General features: G+C 38.2%; 1 protein-coding gene across 4 annotated transcripts; it reads right to left on the minus strand.

Annotated features, from left to right (window-relative positions):
• Positions 1-1,136: 1,136 nt before the first annotated feature.
• TMEM19 (transmembrane protein 19) lies at positions 1,137-12,323 on the minus strand. 4 transcript variants are annotated; one of them, XM_058023504.1, is made up of 7 exons: positions 12,253-12,323; positions 11,868-12,006; positions 9,057-9,170; positions 7,502-7,639; positions 6,943-7,197; positions 5,674-5,883; positions 1,137-2,916 (listed from the first exon to the last, which is right to left on the minus strand). In XM_058023504.1, exons 1-7 carry the CDS (start codon positions 12,307-12,309, stop codon positions 2,753-2,755), a joined length of 1,077 nt encoding a protein of 358 aa, XP_057879487.1. In that variant the 5' UTR covers positions 12,310-12,323; the 3' UTR covers positions 1,137-2,752. The 4 variants fall into 4 exon arrangements, with proteins under 4 accessions (XP_057879487.1, XP_057879486.1, XP_057879488.1 ...); XM_058023503.1 differs by having other exon boundaries at positions 11,856-12,006; XM_058023505.1 differs by having other exon boundaries at positions 11,856-12,009; positions 12,253-12,300.
• Positions 12,324-14,936: the final 2,613 nt, after the last annotated feature.

Raw genomic sequence — 14,936 nt, forward strand, 5'->3', positions numbered from 1 at the left:
ATGGACCACTCAAATGCAGCATGTGCAGACCCAAGACAATCTGCAGCTGTAACAATGAAATAGAAATTTAAAATAGATACTGGTGATTCTGATACCAGTATACTTCAACAATCACAGCACCAAGTCTGGGTGACACCTGGCTAAAGATTTCTCGCATGTAATTATGTCAAAATTTTACTTAAACATCTATCACATCCACCAATCAAGCCAAGCATGAGGACCTGTAAGTCACAATTGTAACTGCTCCAATTAAAAGGTTTTTGAGTGTATTGCCTTGGTGCTGTGGAAATATTGATGCCACTTAATTATTAATGCAAAATCAGTGACAGAAGTATCTACTAGGGGTACCAATGGTTCTGAAGCTAAAGAATAATTCTAGCATTTTAAGAATGGAATTAAATTTGTTAACTGCAGTGACTTATTTTCCAATTTCCAATTGATCAACTTCCTGGTTTTCTCTTAACTCCTCCTTCTTCTTTTTACTTCCTGCATTTTTGTCTCTCCAAGTAGCACTGGGACAGGGGCTATCCATCTGCTGCCTTGTGAGCCCAGAAAGTGCTTGGTGACCCACACCAAGTTACAGGCAGTTTGTCACAGTCTGCCATTGTGCGCCACCTTCGCCCAGAGCTTGTCAGTTTACAGCTACTGAGTAGTTAAATGTAACAATATCTGGCTAAGCTACAGTCAATACACCTGAAGTTAATGCTGTCCTTTTCAGAGTTTAAGTGTGCTCAGATCTTTCTGTATACTGGAAACTTATGAGTGGAAATTTCAAAAGCAACTCAAGTATCATAACTAAGACATGACAAAAAAAAAATCCAAAATAATGGCCTTTGAAGATGCTAACTACAGGAATTCAGTGAGATCATATTTGTTCATATGATCCCAGATCAAAGCATTTCATGCTGCTATGAATATGAAATCAGACGTCTTCTCACCATGGTAAGCTGGTTTTCAAATGGACTCATAAAAAATAGTGAAAAAAGCTGACCATGTCCACTTCAGTGGCTGAAAGTACACTTCATTTCAGGAAACAAAACAATACAAGAATAAGGCATTTATCTAAAAAAAAAAGTATCTTACAAAAATTTTACTTGCTCAATTCTAGAAACCACAACATTATTAATAAAATCATAGAAGACAACCAATTTGTGTTTATTTAGAAGCAGCATAAGTCCAAACAGTGCATAAAATTCCCAAGTGTTTATTGTTACAGTTTAAGTGCATATATTACTTCCATAATATTGTGCCCTTCCACAGGAACAGACATAGAGCAGCTATACAATTTGTTCTTTACAAAAAGCTTTTACTACTTTGAGATCTCATCTTTATAATAGGGTAATACAGTGAAGTAGTTCCAGTGATGAATTCCAGATCTATACAGACTAGACTTATAAAGAGTAAACTCAGTATGGAAGGTGTTAAAGTTTTTTAATATTCCCATAAAAGGTGACAAAATAAAAAAGTCAATTGAATTAAGACAGGCAATATACACAAGACACTTGTAAAAAAACCCAGATGTTCAATACAAAACATTAATCTACCTTTAACAAAAAAGGAAAAGCTTTTCATAAGTTAAAAGTATGGGCCCACACTTCTGAATGTCACCGCAGAGAAGTTATGAAGGTATCGCTAAAGTTTAAATACAATCTGTACTGGCTACACTAGTTCTGCAACTTATATAAATGAATGATGGAAGACAGAATTACCTAACACAGGAACCTGAGCATCAAAAATTAAATCTCTATTTTTAAATGGTTTATATGCGTGATTTCCCCCATTTCCAACAAGGATAACGTCTGCAGTTTCTTTGGCTGAGGCCATCATCTCTAAATAGAAGCCCCAGACAAAATGGGAAACATTTCCACTGCTGAGAAATAACCAAGGAGTATAGTTTGGTTAGAATGCCAAACACAATGGAACAATTCTATACTTATAGACAAAAACATTAACTTTGTAAAGAGATGATTGTGAATCCACAACTGTCATATTTAATTTTAAAGTATTTTATAAGTACCACAGTATTGACAAATCTTCATAAATATCATTATTTTTGAAATAAAAATGTCAAAAAAGCACAGAAAATTTTATTATTCTCACTGGAACAGCTTAAAGTTTCTACTTTAAATTTAGATTTTTGTTTCCAATGTTATGTATAGATCATTTTTATCAAACCTTTTCTCAGGGAAGTGGAGATAGTATCAGGATAGAGAATAGGCAATAAGGCTGAATTCTTTCTTCCCTGCCCAAATACCTTCAAAAGACCTTAAAAACTGTAGTTAATGAGAAATACCAAAATTCACCCACTCCACCCATGTTACCATTGCCTTTATAAAGCTGCAGTGTATTTTGTGTCTAACTTGGATAATAGCCACAAGGCTCCATCACACTGATTGATGTGGATTAGACTTTTATTTCCAGCTTCCTGCCTTTCCAGATGCTGGGAACTGGAGAGAATAGACACCAACACTTCAGCTCCATAAATGGAGGACAAATGAATCAAGTGCTTCACCTCACTTGGCAATGACCTACATCCACCTGAGGAGCAGCAAGAGCATTATTGACAAAGCACCTTCCTGAGAGATGCTGATTGCCACATGAGGTTTACAGCCTTAACAAGCTGAGATGGAAAGTCCTTCGGCTCTTTGAACGTTTCAGATCCATCTCTTACAGAGAGTTCAACTGGAACTCCTTGGAGTCTCTGAGCAGGACTGAACATAAATTATTTGCATGCAGAAGACCTTAAACCATTTCAACGTCTTGGCCAGAAAAACCATGACATGCCTGGAAGCACCAGAGCAATGATTACAGAAGAAAAAAGATTTACGGCGTTGTTGTCTAATATAGGTTTTCCAGATATGTGCTTGGAGTCTTTTGTTTGGTGGTTAACAACCATGCCAATTGTCTGGTCAAAACCTGGAAAAAGATAAAAACTTCATTTTACAAAGCCAACTGAGATGAAGAGAAACTTAATAACCAAGTATATATACCTTCCTAAATTTATTTTACTATAACAGTGTTAAATCTCTGTAAGAAGACATCCTCAGACTAAGCTAAATTACAGTTAGTTTAATTTGGTACCTTCAAAGAATGGGGTATAAATGCAGTATTTTACATTAGAAGTTACACTTCTGTCAAGTCTTCTCTCTTTATGTAGTTACACAGCAAAGAAAGGAATGAAACAAGTTAAATTAGAAGAGGGAAAAGCTGCTCCAAGTCACTCTAAAGCAAAGGATGCTGTTTTGAACAAAAACAACTTATTAGCAACATGTTTTCTGGCAGGAAGACATGTTTGTTAAAAAAAAAAATATGGAAACACCATTATTACTTAATCTGACAGAAAACAAGCTCCTTACAAAGACTGAATTTATAAATTCTATTTACACAGCAATTTTATACTACCAGCAGCTACAGTTTTTTTTCTGTAGTACTTAGGTAATTTCTTGCTCTGCCTTTGTATTATCAATACTTTAATATTACTTCATTAGGTATTACTGTACAGACACCATTATCCTATGTTTTGTCCAGCTGCACCATTCTCTATGCTGATAAAACCACACCAATCTAGAATGCTTGATCTTAACTCACACTGTAGTGAAGTGTAACTGGGTACATGCACATGCAAACTTTTAAGGTTGGAACATTCCAAATGAAATCAGTATATTTTATATTAATTTTTTTCTTCTTAGATTTTACTTTCAACACTCACAACCTGTAAATTTCAAAGAAAGCTGCTACTGTAATAAAAAAAAAAAATCTGCATCTCAGACAAAATTTTAAAAATCCCCCACTACAAACCTCCCTGGCGGGGATATAGTTGGTAATACTGTTTTGAAACATACATTTAAACCTGGCCCTAAATAATGCAAAACAGCTACGGAAAAATCAAACTTCAAAGTCTAATAGCTTAACTCTCAACACTTGCTATGTTTAGAGAGTAGTACTTTCTTTGAGGAAAAAGTGGAATTATCTTTTTCTAAATATATGCCTCAATTGTACATAAAGTGTATATTCCAATAATGAACAAGCAGGTGAAGTAAGAGTCCTTTTGTTAGCTGTTTTATTTACAGAATAGGCATAGACTGGTAACATGGGCAAATTTGAATCTTATTCTTCACAGCTGTTCAAAGTTTGAATTAATAACTGTGCAGGCAGGAGTGGATTTCCTTTCAGAAACAGTGGGTATCACAGGCTATTAGATACACCACATCTAGGAATATCACCAAAAGAAAAAACATTGACAGAAAGAATTAGCAGCATACTGTTTTAAAAAAAGAGACAATACTTTATTCCTACTGCCATATTTATTGTTTTTCAAGATGCTGCAGAAACTAGAGTATTCCTTCTGAGTCCACACTGAAAAGGGAACAAAAAAGTGGGCTGAAGGAGAGACTCAAATGAGCAGCACAATTTTGCCAGCATCACATCACATACACATCACAGCATGTATATGCACAACGTGGTGTACATACTCCAGCAATGCTTTTGAATTTGTAAAAGAAACTATGTAACTTGCACGCTGTCCCTGCTGCAGCTAAAAAGGTAAGTTGCTGAGCATGGAAAAAACACATGAAATGAAGAAGAAATAGATGCTGATAAATGCAGGCATGCATTAGCTAGGTTTACTCCATTCTCTTAATGCATCTGCCTCATTAGGAGCTTGTAACATTGTCTGAGTGCTTAAGTGTTTCTTGCTCAGGACAGAAATATCTAAAACTTCATCAAATAGTTAAACACTCCATTGTATTTTGAACTTTAATGGAATAACAAAGAATAGAGCATAAAAAATGCTGTATAGCCAAATCCAGAGCATCAACAAGAGTTGGTAGATCTCACTGTAAAGGCAGACCTAAAGGATTTGTGTCTCTGAGGCAGTTCATCTGCACATTCACACCCTGACTTCCAATTAATAAGTATACCAACAATGAAACCTGGAAACTTAAGTTCTCTCTGTAAACAAGCTGGTAAACGCAACAATGTCACATATGGTTTCTAAATAATTTTGAAACATAGGATAAGTTTACAGCTTAGCCTAAAGGTTGTCTGTAGTGTTTATTCACAGGCAATGAGTAAACACTGAAATAATTTAGAACCAGCCAGTCAACATATTTTTTTTAAAATGCATCTTGTCTTTTTATTTAAAGTCACAGCTAGTTTGTGATAAGCTTAACTTATAGGAAACAGTGCTCTGTATTATAGAGCTTCTACAGGAAGCAGTGAAAAAAACAGAAGGTTCACTTTTTCTTACTTAATTCTTACATTTGAGCCTATTGCTAAGACTTCAAAATTAGGAATGGAGCTTCTGCAGTGACAACTTAATCCAACTAAATGGATAATATTAAACTGACATTCTTTCTTATAAAATACTATAATTAGACATATAGAAAAGGAGAGGGCAGCAATTGCTTCTTCCAAGGTAACTTGTTGGGTATCTGTCTCTTTCAGTCATCAGCATGACAATAAGCTACAATGAACAAATCAAAATGTGGAAAAGGGCCAACCACCCTTACTCCTTTTCATTTCTATGTCCCTTTGCTCCCTTTGTCGTTTATGCTGCTATTTCTGTAATCTTGCCATTTAAAAATCATATCCCCAGCCCTTCTTGAAGCTCAAGTCAAATTTTAGGTTACACTGGGAGAAAAGAAAAAAAAAAAAAAAAAAGAAGACTCTTACCACTGTATTGCATCGTAGCTCCCAAATACGAATCAACAATTGATCCCAGTAGGCCAGCTGCTGCACCAAACACTATGATGGGCCATTGTGGAGCAGATATTTCCAGATCACTCACAAAAAGGAGTTGAGTTATAAAGTAGGCTATACCTACTGTCATGCCTCCAAGCAAACTTGAGATCAGGCCCACTAAAGTAACTGCTCCATTAGTACCTAAGCCAAATAAAGTATAGCTCATTTACAAACTGGTTTTAAAAGACTTGTGATAATTTAAACATTTTACATGAAATCCAAACTGCCCATAGTGAGCTTCTCCCCTTACATCTACTGCAGCTTTTTACAATTCCCATTATGCTGTTGAGCAGCTTAGCCTGCACCATTACCGCCTGTTACTACTCCTTTCCCGTCTCTAGGGCTAGTTCTCTAGAAATATTCACCAGCATTAAATTAAATAAAACTAGACAGCACACACCTCTCAATGTCACCTGGTATTTGCCTGCTCTAGGAGGTGGTGGGGTAATACAAGAAGAGATTTGCTCAAGAAAAACAAACCTTGAGATGTGCACATTAAAGCAATGCCCTCTTTCAGAAGTAGTATACTACGACATGTTTTACCAGCACATTTAAAAATAAAAGAACTAAATCCATAAACAGAGATGTTTGAGAGCTCATTGAATAAAAATCTGAAGAGTGCATATAAAGAAAAAAAATTCCCATACATTTCACTCCTATCCAACAAGATCTGTTCCTCTCATCAATTTGTCAGCAAGACTCTGAAAAGGTATATTGCTTTAAAGCAGCAGTGGCACCCACCATGGAGACAACGTTTGACAGACAGAAAGTTCACTTTATTCACCCTTGGTAGGATATTAAAGGAAATGAGTGATTTGGTTATGAAGTGAATTTTCTGTACTGTCTCTGTTGAATATATATGTATATTACTGATTAAAATAATGCCTGAAAAATATCAGTTGATAACTTGCATTATTCATATTAGGAGTATAAACTCTTTCACTATTGTCAGAGATTAGAAGTGACAGCATTCAGAATGATTTTAGCTCCGTGGTTGCTATGCTCGTGCATCTCATCAAGATCGGAAGAAACACAGTTGACTATATTCCATTTCAGAGAATGCATTCCTAGTAACCTTTTCAAATCCCAGATTTCTAATATTTATTTTTCTATGTCTTTCTTGGAACTTTACAAATTGGATGTATAATTCAAAACAGATTAACAAAATATTAAGAACATGTAGAAGAGGTAACACCTTACCTACTGGAACCTGTTCCCAGGTTGTTATCAATCTTGGTTTGCTTTTACTCATAACACTACCAATCTCTGAAGCCCATGTATCACCAGCAGAGCATGCCAAAGCTCCCAAAAGGGATAAGCACATCCATGATGCTGTGTATTCCTTTGAAAAGTCAATAGGAATTTCACCTGGTCCATTTTCTATCATATATAAGAGAGCCAGCTCAGTAGGAACACCACCATTACAGAATACCTGAACCCAATTCCTCTGGCCACCTGAAGTACAGAAACTGAATTTTAGTAATTTCAGGCAACAGCATGAGGCAAAACCAAAATAACACATATCTAAAGTTAAATTTAAAAAGACAAACATTCAAAACAGAAACTTTATGGAAATTTATTTAACAGAACAGAAGCAAAAGCAAGGTGGATTGCTTTTCAAGGGATAGGGTCAAAGGGAGTCTCAACAGTGCTCCCTATTGTAGATGTTACATCTCATCTGACCCTTTGAAAGGAATAAGAAACATGCAGTATTTATTCTCTACAAGGGATCTAAAAGAATTAAAGTATTTTGGCTTACCTTCTTTGTATTCTGAATCTATTTGTTTCTTTATATCTTTTTTCCACTTGGTAAGTTTTGAAGAAGTAACAAAAAATACAAACAAAGAAGAGAAGAAACTGTAATTTGCGACTGTAAGGATAAATCCAACCACCAGACCTGTGAAGAAAAAAGAAGTATATAAAGTTCCTTCATGTAACAATGGTTGTTTTGCAAAGCAATTAAGTACTTCAAATTTTCTGAATATGAAGAGTATCTTCCTGCTAAACCTAAGACAATCATGCAATAAGGGATTCTATTGAAAATTGCTAATTTTATTCTAACTGCTGAAACGTGATTTTTAAGACCTTTTGCCACAAACCAGTTATACTGTGCAAAAATAAAAGAGAAGCAATAAAAACCCCCAGAATCCAAAGAAAATATAACTGCAATTCAAGTACTCTGCCTGAAGAATATTATAATTTTTATAAGGAGCAAATATATATTTGTGGCTGTGCCTCTATAAGCAAGTTTATCATCAGTTTAGGTATTGAATCCCACATCCAAGGTCTTCAAGATAACCTGTAAAACCCTTCTCCAAATCTTAGCAGATGCTATTTCTCTATTCTTTTCTCTGTTAGTTTCTGATTTTAATTACACCTCTTTATTGCTGTAATTTTTTAAAGTATTTGATCTCCTTGATGCAATTCACTTTTATGTCCCCTTTCACAGGTGAAGCCTAATTTCACTCCTCACCATGAGTTCTAAAGGACTGAAAGAAAAATGGTTGCATTTAAGAGCAAATGCCAGTATAAATCGGCTAGCAGAGCTGTTAAGAGGTCAGAACATAAAAGTCAGAAATATTTTTGTCAGTGTAGAAAATGCTTCCCTTAACTCTCACAGACAGAAGATTTGCAAAATGGGTGACAAGGGAAGGAAGGATTTGAGGCCCTGTTTTACTCCACTGAACATCAATTCAGGCAATGTCACAAGACAAGGGTGAATCACTTCACCCTGAAATGTTGCATCAGATTTCAATAAACACTATTGTACACTACGCTGGGCTTTTCATCATGTGGTCTAGAAAAACTTGTCAGAAACGGTCATTTGTTCTTATTGAAGTACAGATTTAATTTTCTAATTTTTGCCAGGCCAGAAAATGCCTAGAACAGCTTCTGTTACTGAAAGGGGAAGCATACAGAAAAGAGAACTGATTTCCCTCCAAGCAGGAAGGCTGCTGACATGATCAGTTTAGGGTCTTTCTTTACCACTACCTCTGCCATTTCCTTGTTTCTCTGTGAATCCTTCTATATGTTAAACCAAACCATATGATTTAACTTCATACTGTACTGAAGTTTAAAAGAATCTTCAAGGTTTATATAACTATAATAGCATTAATCAAATCAATTATGAACAGTAGCACAGGGTTACTTGACTGTTTAAACAAGCATGAGAATAAAACCCTGTATGAATCTGGGGTATGTATGCTTACATTTATATTTTATTACAATAGAACTATGTGAAGTCTTAAACTGCAAACAATAAAAAGGACCTTTAGTTTACCAAATGTTCAGCTTAAGTCTCAGAAAAAACATACCTCCCAATGCACCACTGTGATCTAGACTCTTCTTCTTAAATCCCTGTGTAGCAATAATTAGTGGAACCAAGACTGAAAAAAGCCAGCGCCATGGAGAAATGGGTCGTAAAGTACCTGATAAATCAAATAACAGGCTTGGGTTACACATGATCCTCATAAAGCCTTTATGTCTTCATGTCTGAAAAGTCATTATTTCGTGATATGTACTTAAATTTTGATCTTAATACATATTAAAACTTTTTACTCTTCAGAAGAAAGATAATCATATGGACCGAAGGACAATATATCTGCAATTATCTACTCAATTTTTCCATTCAGCTGTCAAAAGAAAATATATTTAATGAACTGAAATTAATTACCAAAAAATAGCAAAATGTGACAAGAAATAAATATGGTGATATTTTCCATTCTAAAAGGGATTTAAGAAGCTCAAAAACTAACATCTGAATTTACTGTGACAAAATTCCACGACCAAAAAAAGCCAAGCAAGACAGTCTGCTAGGTGAAAGTAGTATGACCACTTTATGAAACACCAGCCCTGTCAGTTCTTCTGAAAGATGATGTAAGGCCCTTAATGTAAGGCTCTTTAAAATACACTTTGAGCTGATTACTTTCTCAGCAATATTTGAAGTGACAGTTTCAGTTTGAAACACACACAAACTTCTAAAAGCTAAAGCAAATAGTTAATGTAGGTTTTGAAAAAAAAAATCTTGAGAATTTATTATATCTCCTATACAAATACAAGACATCACAAATCTTGCACTCAAGTAAGTCTCAATCTTGTAAAAGAAAGATTTCACAGAGGCACAGAGGCTTGTCTTGCTGGAAAGATAAACATGATGGTTCTCAGCAAGAACTGTTGTGTCATCAGTACCCCAACCTCTGCACAAACACTGGCACCCTGGTGCAAAGCAGGACACAGTAAAACACTCATTGGAATGTAAAGATTCACAAGAAAAAAATTCTCTTCTGTGTACTGAAAAGCCCCAAAGCCATAGTAGGTGAGCAAGGGGACTCTTGCAGCCCAGGCTGCGTCAGAAATTCCGAAGATGAACACCAGCTGTGTACTAAGAGCCCTCCAGTGCTGTAGCCTGGCATTGCTTGTCACAAACCAAGGCAGCTCTTGGTGCAAACTTGAGTGTAAGCAGTACTGGAACACAAAGGGGTTCCTTTTCTTTGGCTAACAAACAGAATTTTCATTTCTGCAAGGTCATTTTTAAACTAAACCTTTTGGATTTGCTTGTAGGAGAGAAAAGTATTTGTATTAAATTACTACTAAGACCAAGTTAGGATCTATAATAAAACAATGAATATGCTCTTGAACATTCTGGCTTCACTAATATCTGGCCCACTGTTTGGAGCTTAAGAAATATTATAAACACTACATTAATAAAAGTATGTTTGCAGTATTTTTATATTTCAGACTGTGAATTTTACCACTTTTATGGGCTGAACCATTTAAAGCCCATTAACTACTGTATGTTTCATTCACCTTCTTGAAAAGCCAAGTTCTTTCCAGTCTCAGGCAAATGAATGACAGAAGTTTTATGTCCTTCTTGTTCCATAACCATTCCCTACAGAAAGGAGGAATGTTTTCTCCTTTCTATCAGGCCCTGTACTGATTTAGCTGGCAGCAGGTCTCCCCATGCTATACTGTAAATTTCCACTCACTTATAAGAACAAGGACTAGAATATCCTAATTGTCAGAAAAGCTGTACCTTTGGAGAGCAGACACACATGAATGAAGTTGCATGTTTAAATTCCACTTGGGTAGTGATAAATGACACAAATAAAACCTGGTTGTGAAGCCTGCTTCTGCATACCTTCTATACATCTGGCATCTCACTACAAGCCAAATCAGAAATATGCAGACAACACAGATTTAACCCATCCTAAAGCACTGAAAAACACTGAGCAGAGACATGCAACTGCCTCTACAAAAGTCAGCTTATACTGGTGGGGTATTTATTGTAGTTTCTTCTGGACCCAAGGTGTTACTAGGCAGTTGAAGGTGCTCATACTCTATCTCTAAGCACTTTCAGCAATACTGCAATGACACTGAAGCTCTTCCAGTATCAAACCAGCTGGGGTCTGAATGGTAAGTCTTTACCTGTCTCAGAAACACAGTTGAATTTTTCTAGGCATAAACTGATACTGCAGGCAGTATCAGCTGCACTTGCACACTGCTGTAAGAGAGGCCCTAGAGCTGAAATGAGAGACCACAGAGAGGACTTGTGTCCCTGCAACTGCACACAACTAAGTCACAACCAGCCTGAGCAGAACGCTGAGCTGACAGTACACACCTCAGCCAGGCACTCCATCCATACATCCCTGTCTTCTTTATAGCATTTCCCGTTTCTCTGTTCCTCGACTAAGGAAGTCTTCCTGCATGACCTGTTCTGCACGTTGCAGATGTTGCTGATTCCTAAAACAGTTCTGAAAGCAGGCACACTCTTCCCATGCTGTCACGTACTTCCCCTGATACAGAAACACCTCTGTCAGCTCAGCTTTTCCTTTCACTTCTTAATTTTTATTTGCTTTCTTCTGGAGAAAGACATCACAAAGGACACCAACATTTTAAATTGTACATGATCCCTCGGCAGAGCTGCAAGTAAGCTGCTGTCAGCATCTTCTAAAGCACCATTACCTACTGTGAGAGCTGAGTTACCAGCTCTACTGACGAAGGAAGGAAGGGGCTGCGCACACCCCTCCTCCCATTTCTGTCCCCTGCCTAGAGGCCGGAGGGGAGGGTTCGCCCGTGGCCGTGCCATGTCAGCCTCTCCCGGCCTTTGGACTCACCGTAGTACGTACTTGCAGTCATCGACACGATCCAGAACGCCAGCGAAATACAAATGAGCAAATTCAGGATGACCATATTCGCCATCATCTTGAGGTATTCTCTGAAGAAATCCTCCTGGTAATAGGACATGGGAATCAAGAAGGACAACACCTGCTGGGAAAACACAAGGCGCAGGGCATCAGCGACACGGCCACCACCTCCTTCTTCTCCTCTTTCTCCTCCCGCCCGGCCGGAGCCGCGGCCGGGCCCGGCCCGCACCGCCCCAGGGGCGCTGCCGGGAGGCACCGAGGCACTCATGGAGAGGCTGCTGCGGCCACCTCGGCCGGCCCACCCCGGGCTGCGCTGCGCGGTACCGGGCGGCCGGAGGCGCTCGCAGCGCCCGGCCCCGTCACCGACCTGTTCCCTGGGGCCGCGGGCGCCGCCGCCATCCCGCCCCGCGGCCTCCCCGCGCATGCTCCGCAGGCAGCCGCGCGGGGCCGCCCGCGCCTGCGCCGCAGCGAGGGGGCGCTGCAGCTGCGGCTGCGGCTGCGGCTGCAGCTGCGGCTGGGCCCGCGCCGTGAGGAGATGCCGCTGCCCTCGGGCGGGGATGGGGTCGCGCCCCTCCGACAGACGCTGCCAGTGGAGATCCAGTTTGCGAAATGAAACCAAGAACGACACGCCTGTGAAAGGCATGAAGTCTGCGGATAATTAGTGAGACCAATGAGTACCTGGATGAGGTTTGAAACTTGTTGGAGCACTTCGAAGTTCATTAACAGCAGAGGAAAGAGACTTGAAACGTTTCCTAAAGTTGACTTGGGATGAAAACATGCCAAACCTGCCTGGTGGCTTTTCTTGGGGCACGTCAGAATGCCTCCCAAAACACTCGAGTTGAAAACAAGCTGACATTAGCTACGGGACAGACTGCACAGCTCCCACTTCCACACATCAGAGCTTTCTCAACAAAGCACAGTAAGAGGTGAAACTTCACAACTTCCCAAAAACCCATTGTTTTGAGGCAGCAGCCTCAAAATAAACTAGAAATAAATGAAATAAATAAGACTTCAGGCATCCCAGGAGATAATGCTGAAGAAGCATTTAAGCATTCAGCGCTTGATCGGTGGAACATAGACCAAAACCTTCAAGTGGTACAAATGAGTCCCCTCATGAACATCAATAAATAACATCAGGTGCTTCTTTCCTATGGACTTGTAGCAGCAGCAGCAGAACAGAATATTTATTTAAAAATTCAGCAAGAGGCAGAGTAATAAAAAAAGGTCAGGCAAAGATCTTTGATACACAAGAGAAGTAGTTTTAAAGCTAGAAAATTCAAGTGAGCAATCTTGATTTAGGAGATGAAAATTTCCTTACTGAATTTGGGAATAATTCTGGCCTGTGGAACCCATTTATTTTTGAGGCATGTTCTCTTATTTTCCATTCAGTATCTGGAGTAGCTTTCTATTAAGGTGTGAACTCCAGTCCGTGTGTTCTTTTTCTCTCAGAAAAAGAACATGATTCATTTCTCTCATAAACTTGGATATATTTTCATGTTGTTGTGAAAGAAATACTTAGTTATGACTCAGAGCTGCTCCTTCAAATGTTGTCTAAACTAAGAAACTTACTCCTTAAAGATTTACTTGATTTTAGCTGAAGAAAGTAGGCCTATTTCAGAGGCTAAGTTAATACTTGGGTGCTTACAATGTATTTTTTCCAGGCAATTAGAGACAAAACTTGGATCAGGTGCCTTAGACAAGGCTTTATTTTATTTTCTGCTACATTTATTGGTAACAAGTACTGGTAACATCCATAATTATCTCAAGTAGAGATACCTAAAACAGTAATACTAATGTAGGAGTACTGATTTTGATATATCTAGTCTTCTCTCTTACCTCCCAAATTTTCATTAAACATCCATTTGAGGTCTGAATTTGAGATCTAACAATCAGACATGCAGTAGCTGGGCTGCTTTGTAAGAACAGGACACCTTTCAAGAATAGCACTGATATGACATTGCTTAGGCTCTTCTGCAAAAATCTAACTAGTTGAGATTTTCAACCAGAACAAGATCAACTCTACTTAAACTGGTGGCTGAACAAGCAGCTGCTTGTTCTGGTACAATGAACTCCCATGAATGTACTCATTCAAATACATCCTTAATAAGTTGTTTAATTTATTGCTTACTTTTTGTTTTCTAAACTGTAACAGACTGATACTGGAATTTCTGGTGGAGAAACAAACATTCCTGCAGGAATCCTAGAGCCCTGGCTGTTATGTGTGGTTCTGTAAAACTGTGGGATTGTGATTAATGGTAACACACAGGCTGGTGTGAAGAGGGGGCAGGTTTGAGGAGCTCTAAAGGACTCCTCAGCTTCCTTCATAGATCCCATCCCCATGTGAAGTAGCACTTGGCACTGATTTAGGGACATACCAGACTATTGCACTGGTTTATCTACAGACCTTGTTTCTTGGCTTAGAGCCAAAGGTGCTGCTGCTGCTGCTGGAGTTTACCTGAGCAAGAACAGCAAAAGGGACCACAGCTCTCCACTCCTGGTGTGAGAGAGGTGGTTCTGCTCAGGAAATGTCTAACAACCAGTGCATGAATAATGTTGGCTTTGACTCCTTTTTCAGCTCTGAGTCTTTTGTTAAATGTGGCTTCAAACATCTTTCTTCTGGTGTTTCTGATTGCCAACAAATTTTCCTGCAGTAGCTTGGTACACATTAAATGTTGCAAATAGATTAGAAAACAAGGAAGAAAGGCACACAAAATTAGAATTCTTTCTACATTTGGAAGCTGAAAGAAGTAGCTACAGTTTTGAAAGTAATTTCTACAACAGCTCTGTAATTGCCCCATATATTGTGTTTAAACTATTCTTTTCTAGATGTTGCTCTTTTTTCACTAGGTCCTGTAATAATGGTAATAATAACAACAACACCAACACCAACACCACTTTTAATTAGTAAAAGCTGGGTTTTTAAAAAATTTAAATTGCCATCTAGATGCTTACAACATTGTGAATACAGAATGAATGTATTTAAAAAGCCATCCTGAAACAGTCAGAAAATATTTAATATTTTCTGTATTATATTTAATACATGCAATACAT

This window comes from Melospiza georgiana, chromosome 4 (assembly GCF_028018845.1).
Source record: "Melospiza georgiana isolate bMelGeo1 chromosome 4, bMelGeo1.pri, whole genome shotgun sequence".
In the NCBI taxonomy this organism is placed as follows: Eukaryota; Metazoa; Chordata; class Aves; order Passeriformes; family Passerellidae; genus Melospiza; species Melospiza georgiana.

Coding starts and splice junctions, on each gene's coding strand:
- TMEM19 (XM_058023502.1), bottom strand. CDS start 12,153: ATGAGTGCCTCGGTGCCTCCCGGCAGCGCCCCTGGGGCGGTGCGGGCC. Junction 7,640..9,056: donor TCACAGTGGTGCATTGGGAG/GTATGTTTTTTC, acceptor TTTTCTTCACAG/GTCTGGTGGTTGGATTTATC. Junction 5,884..6,942: donor CTGGGAACAGGTTCCAGTAG/GTAAGGTGTTAC, acceptor TATTTGGCTTAG/GTACTAATGGAGCAGTTACT.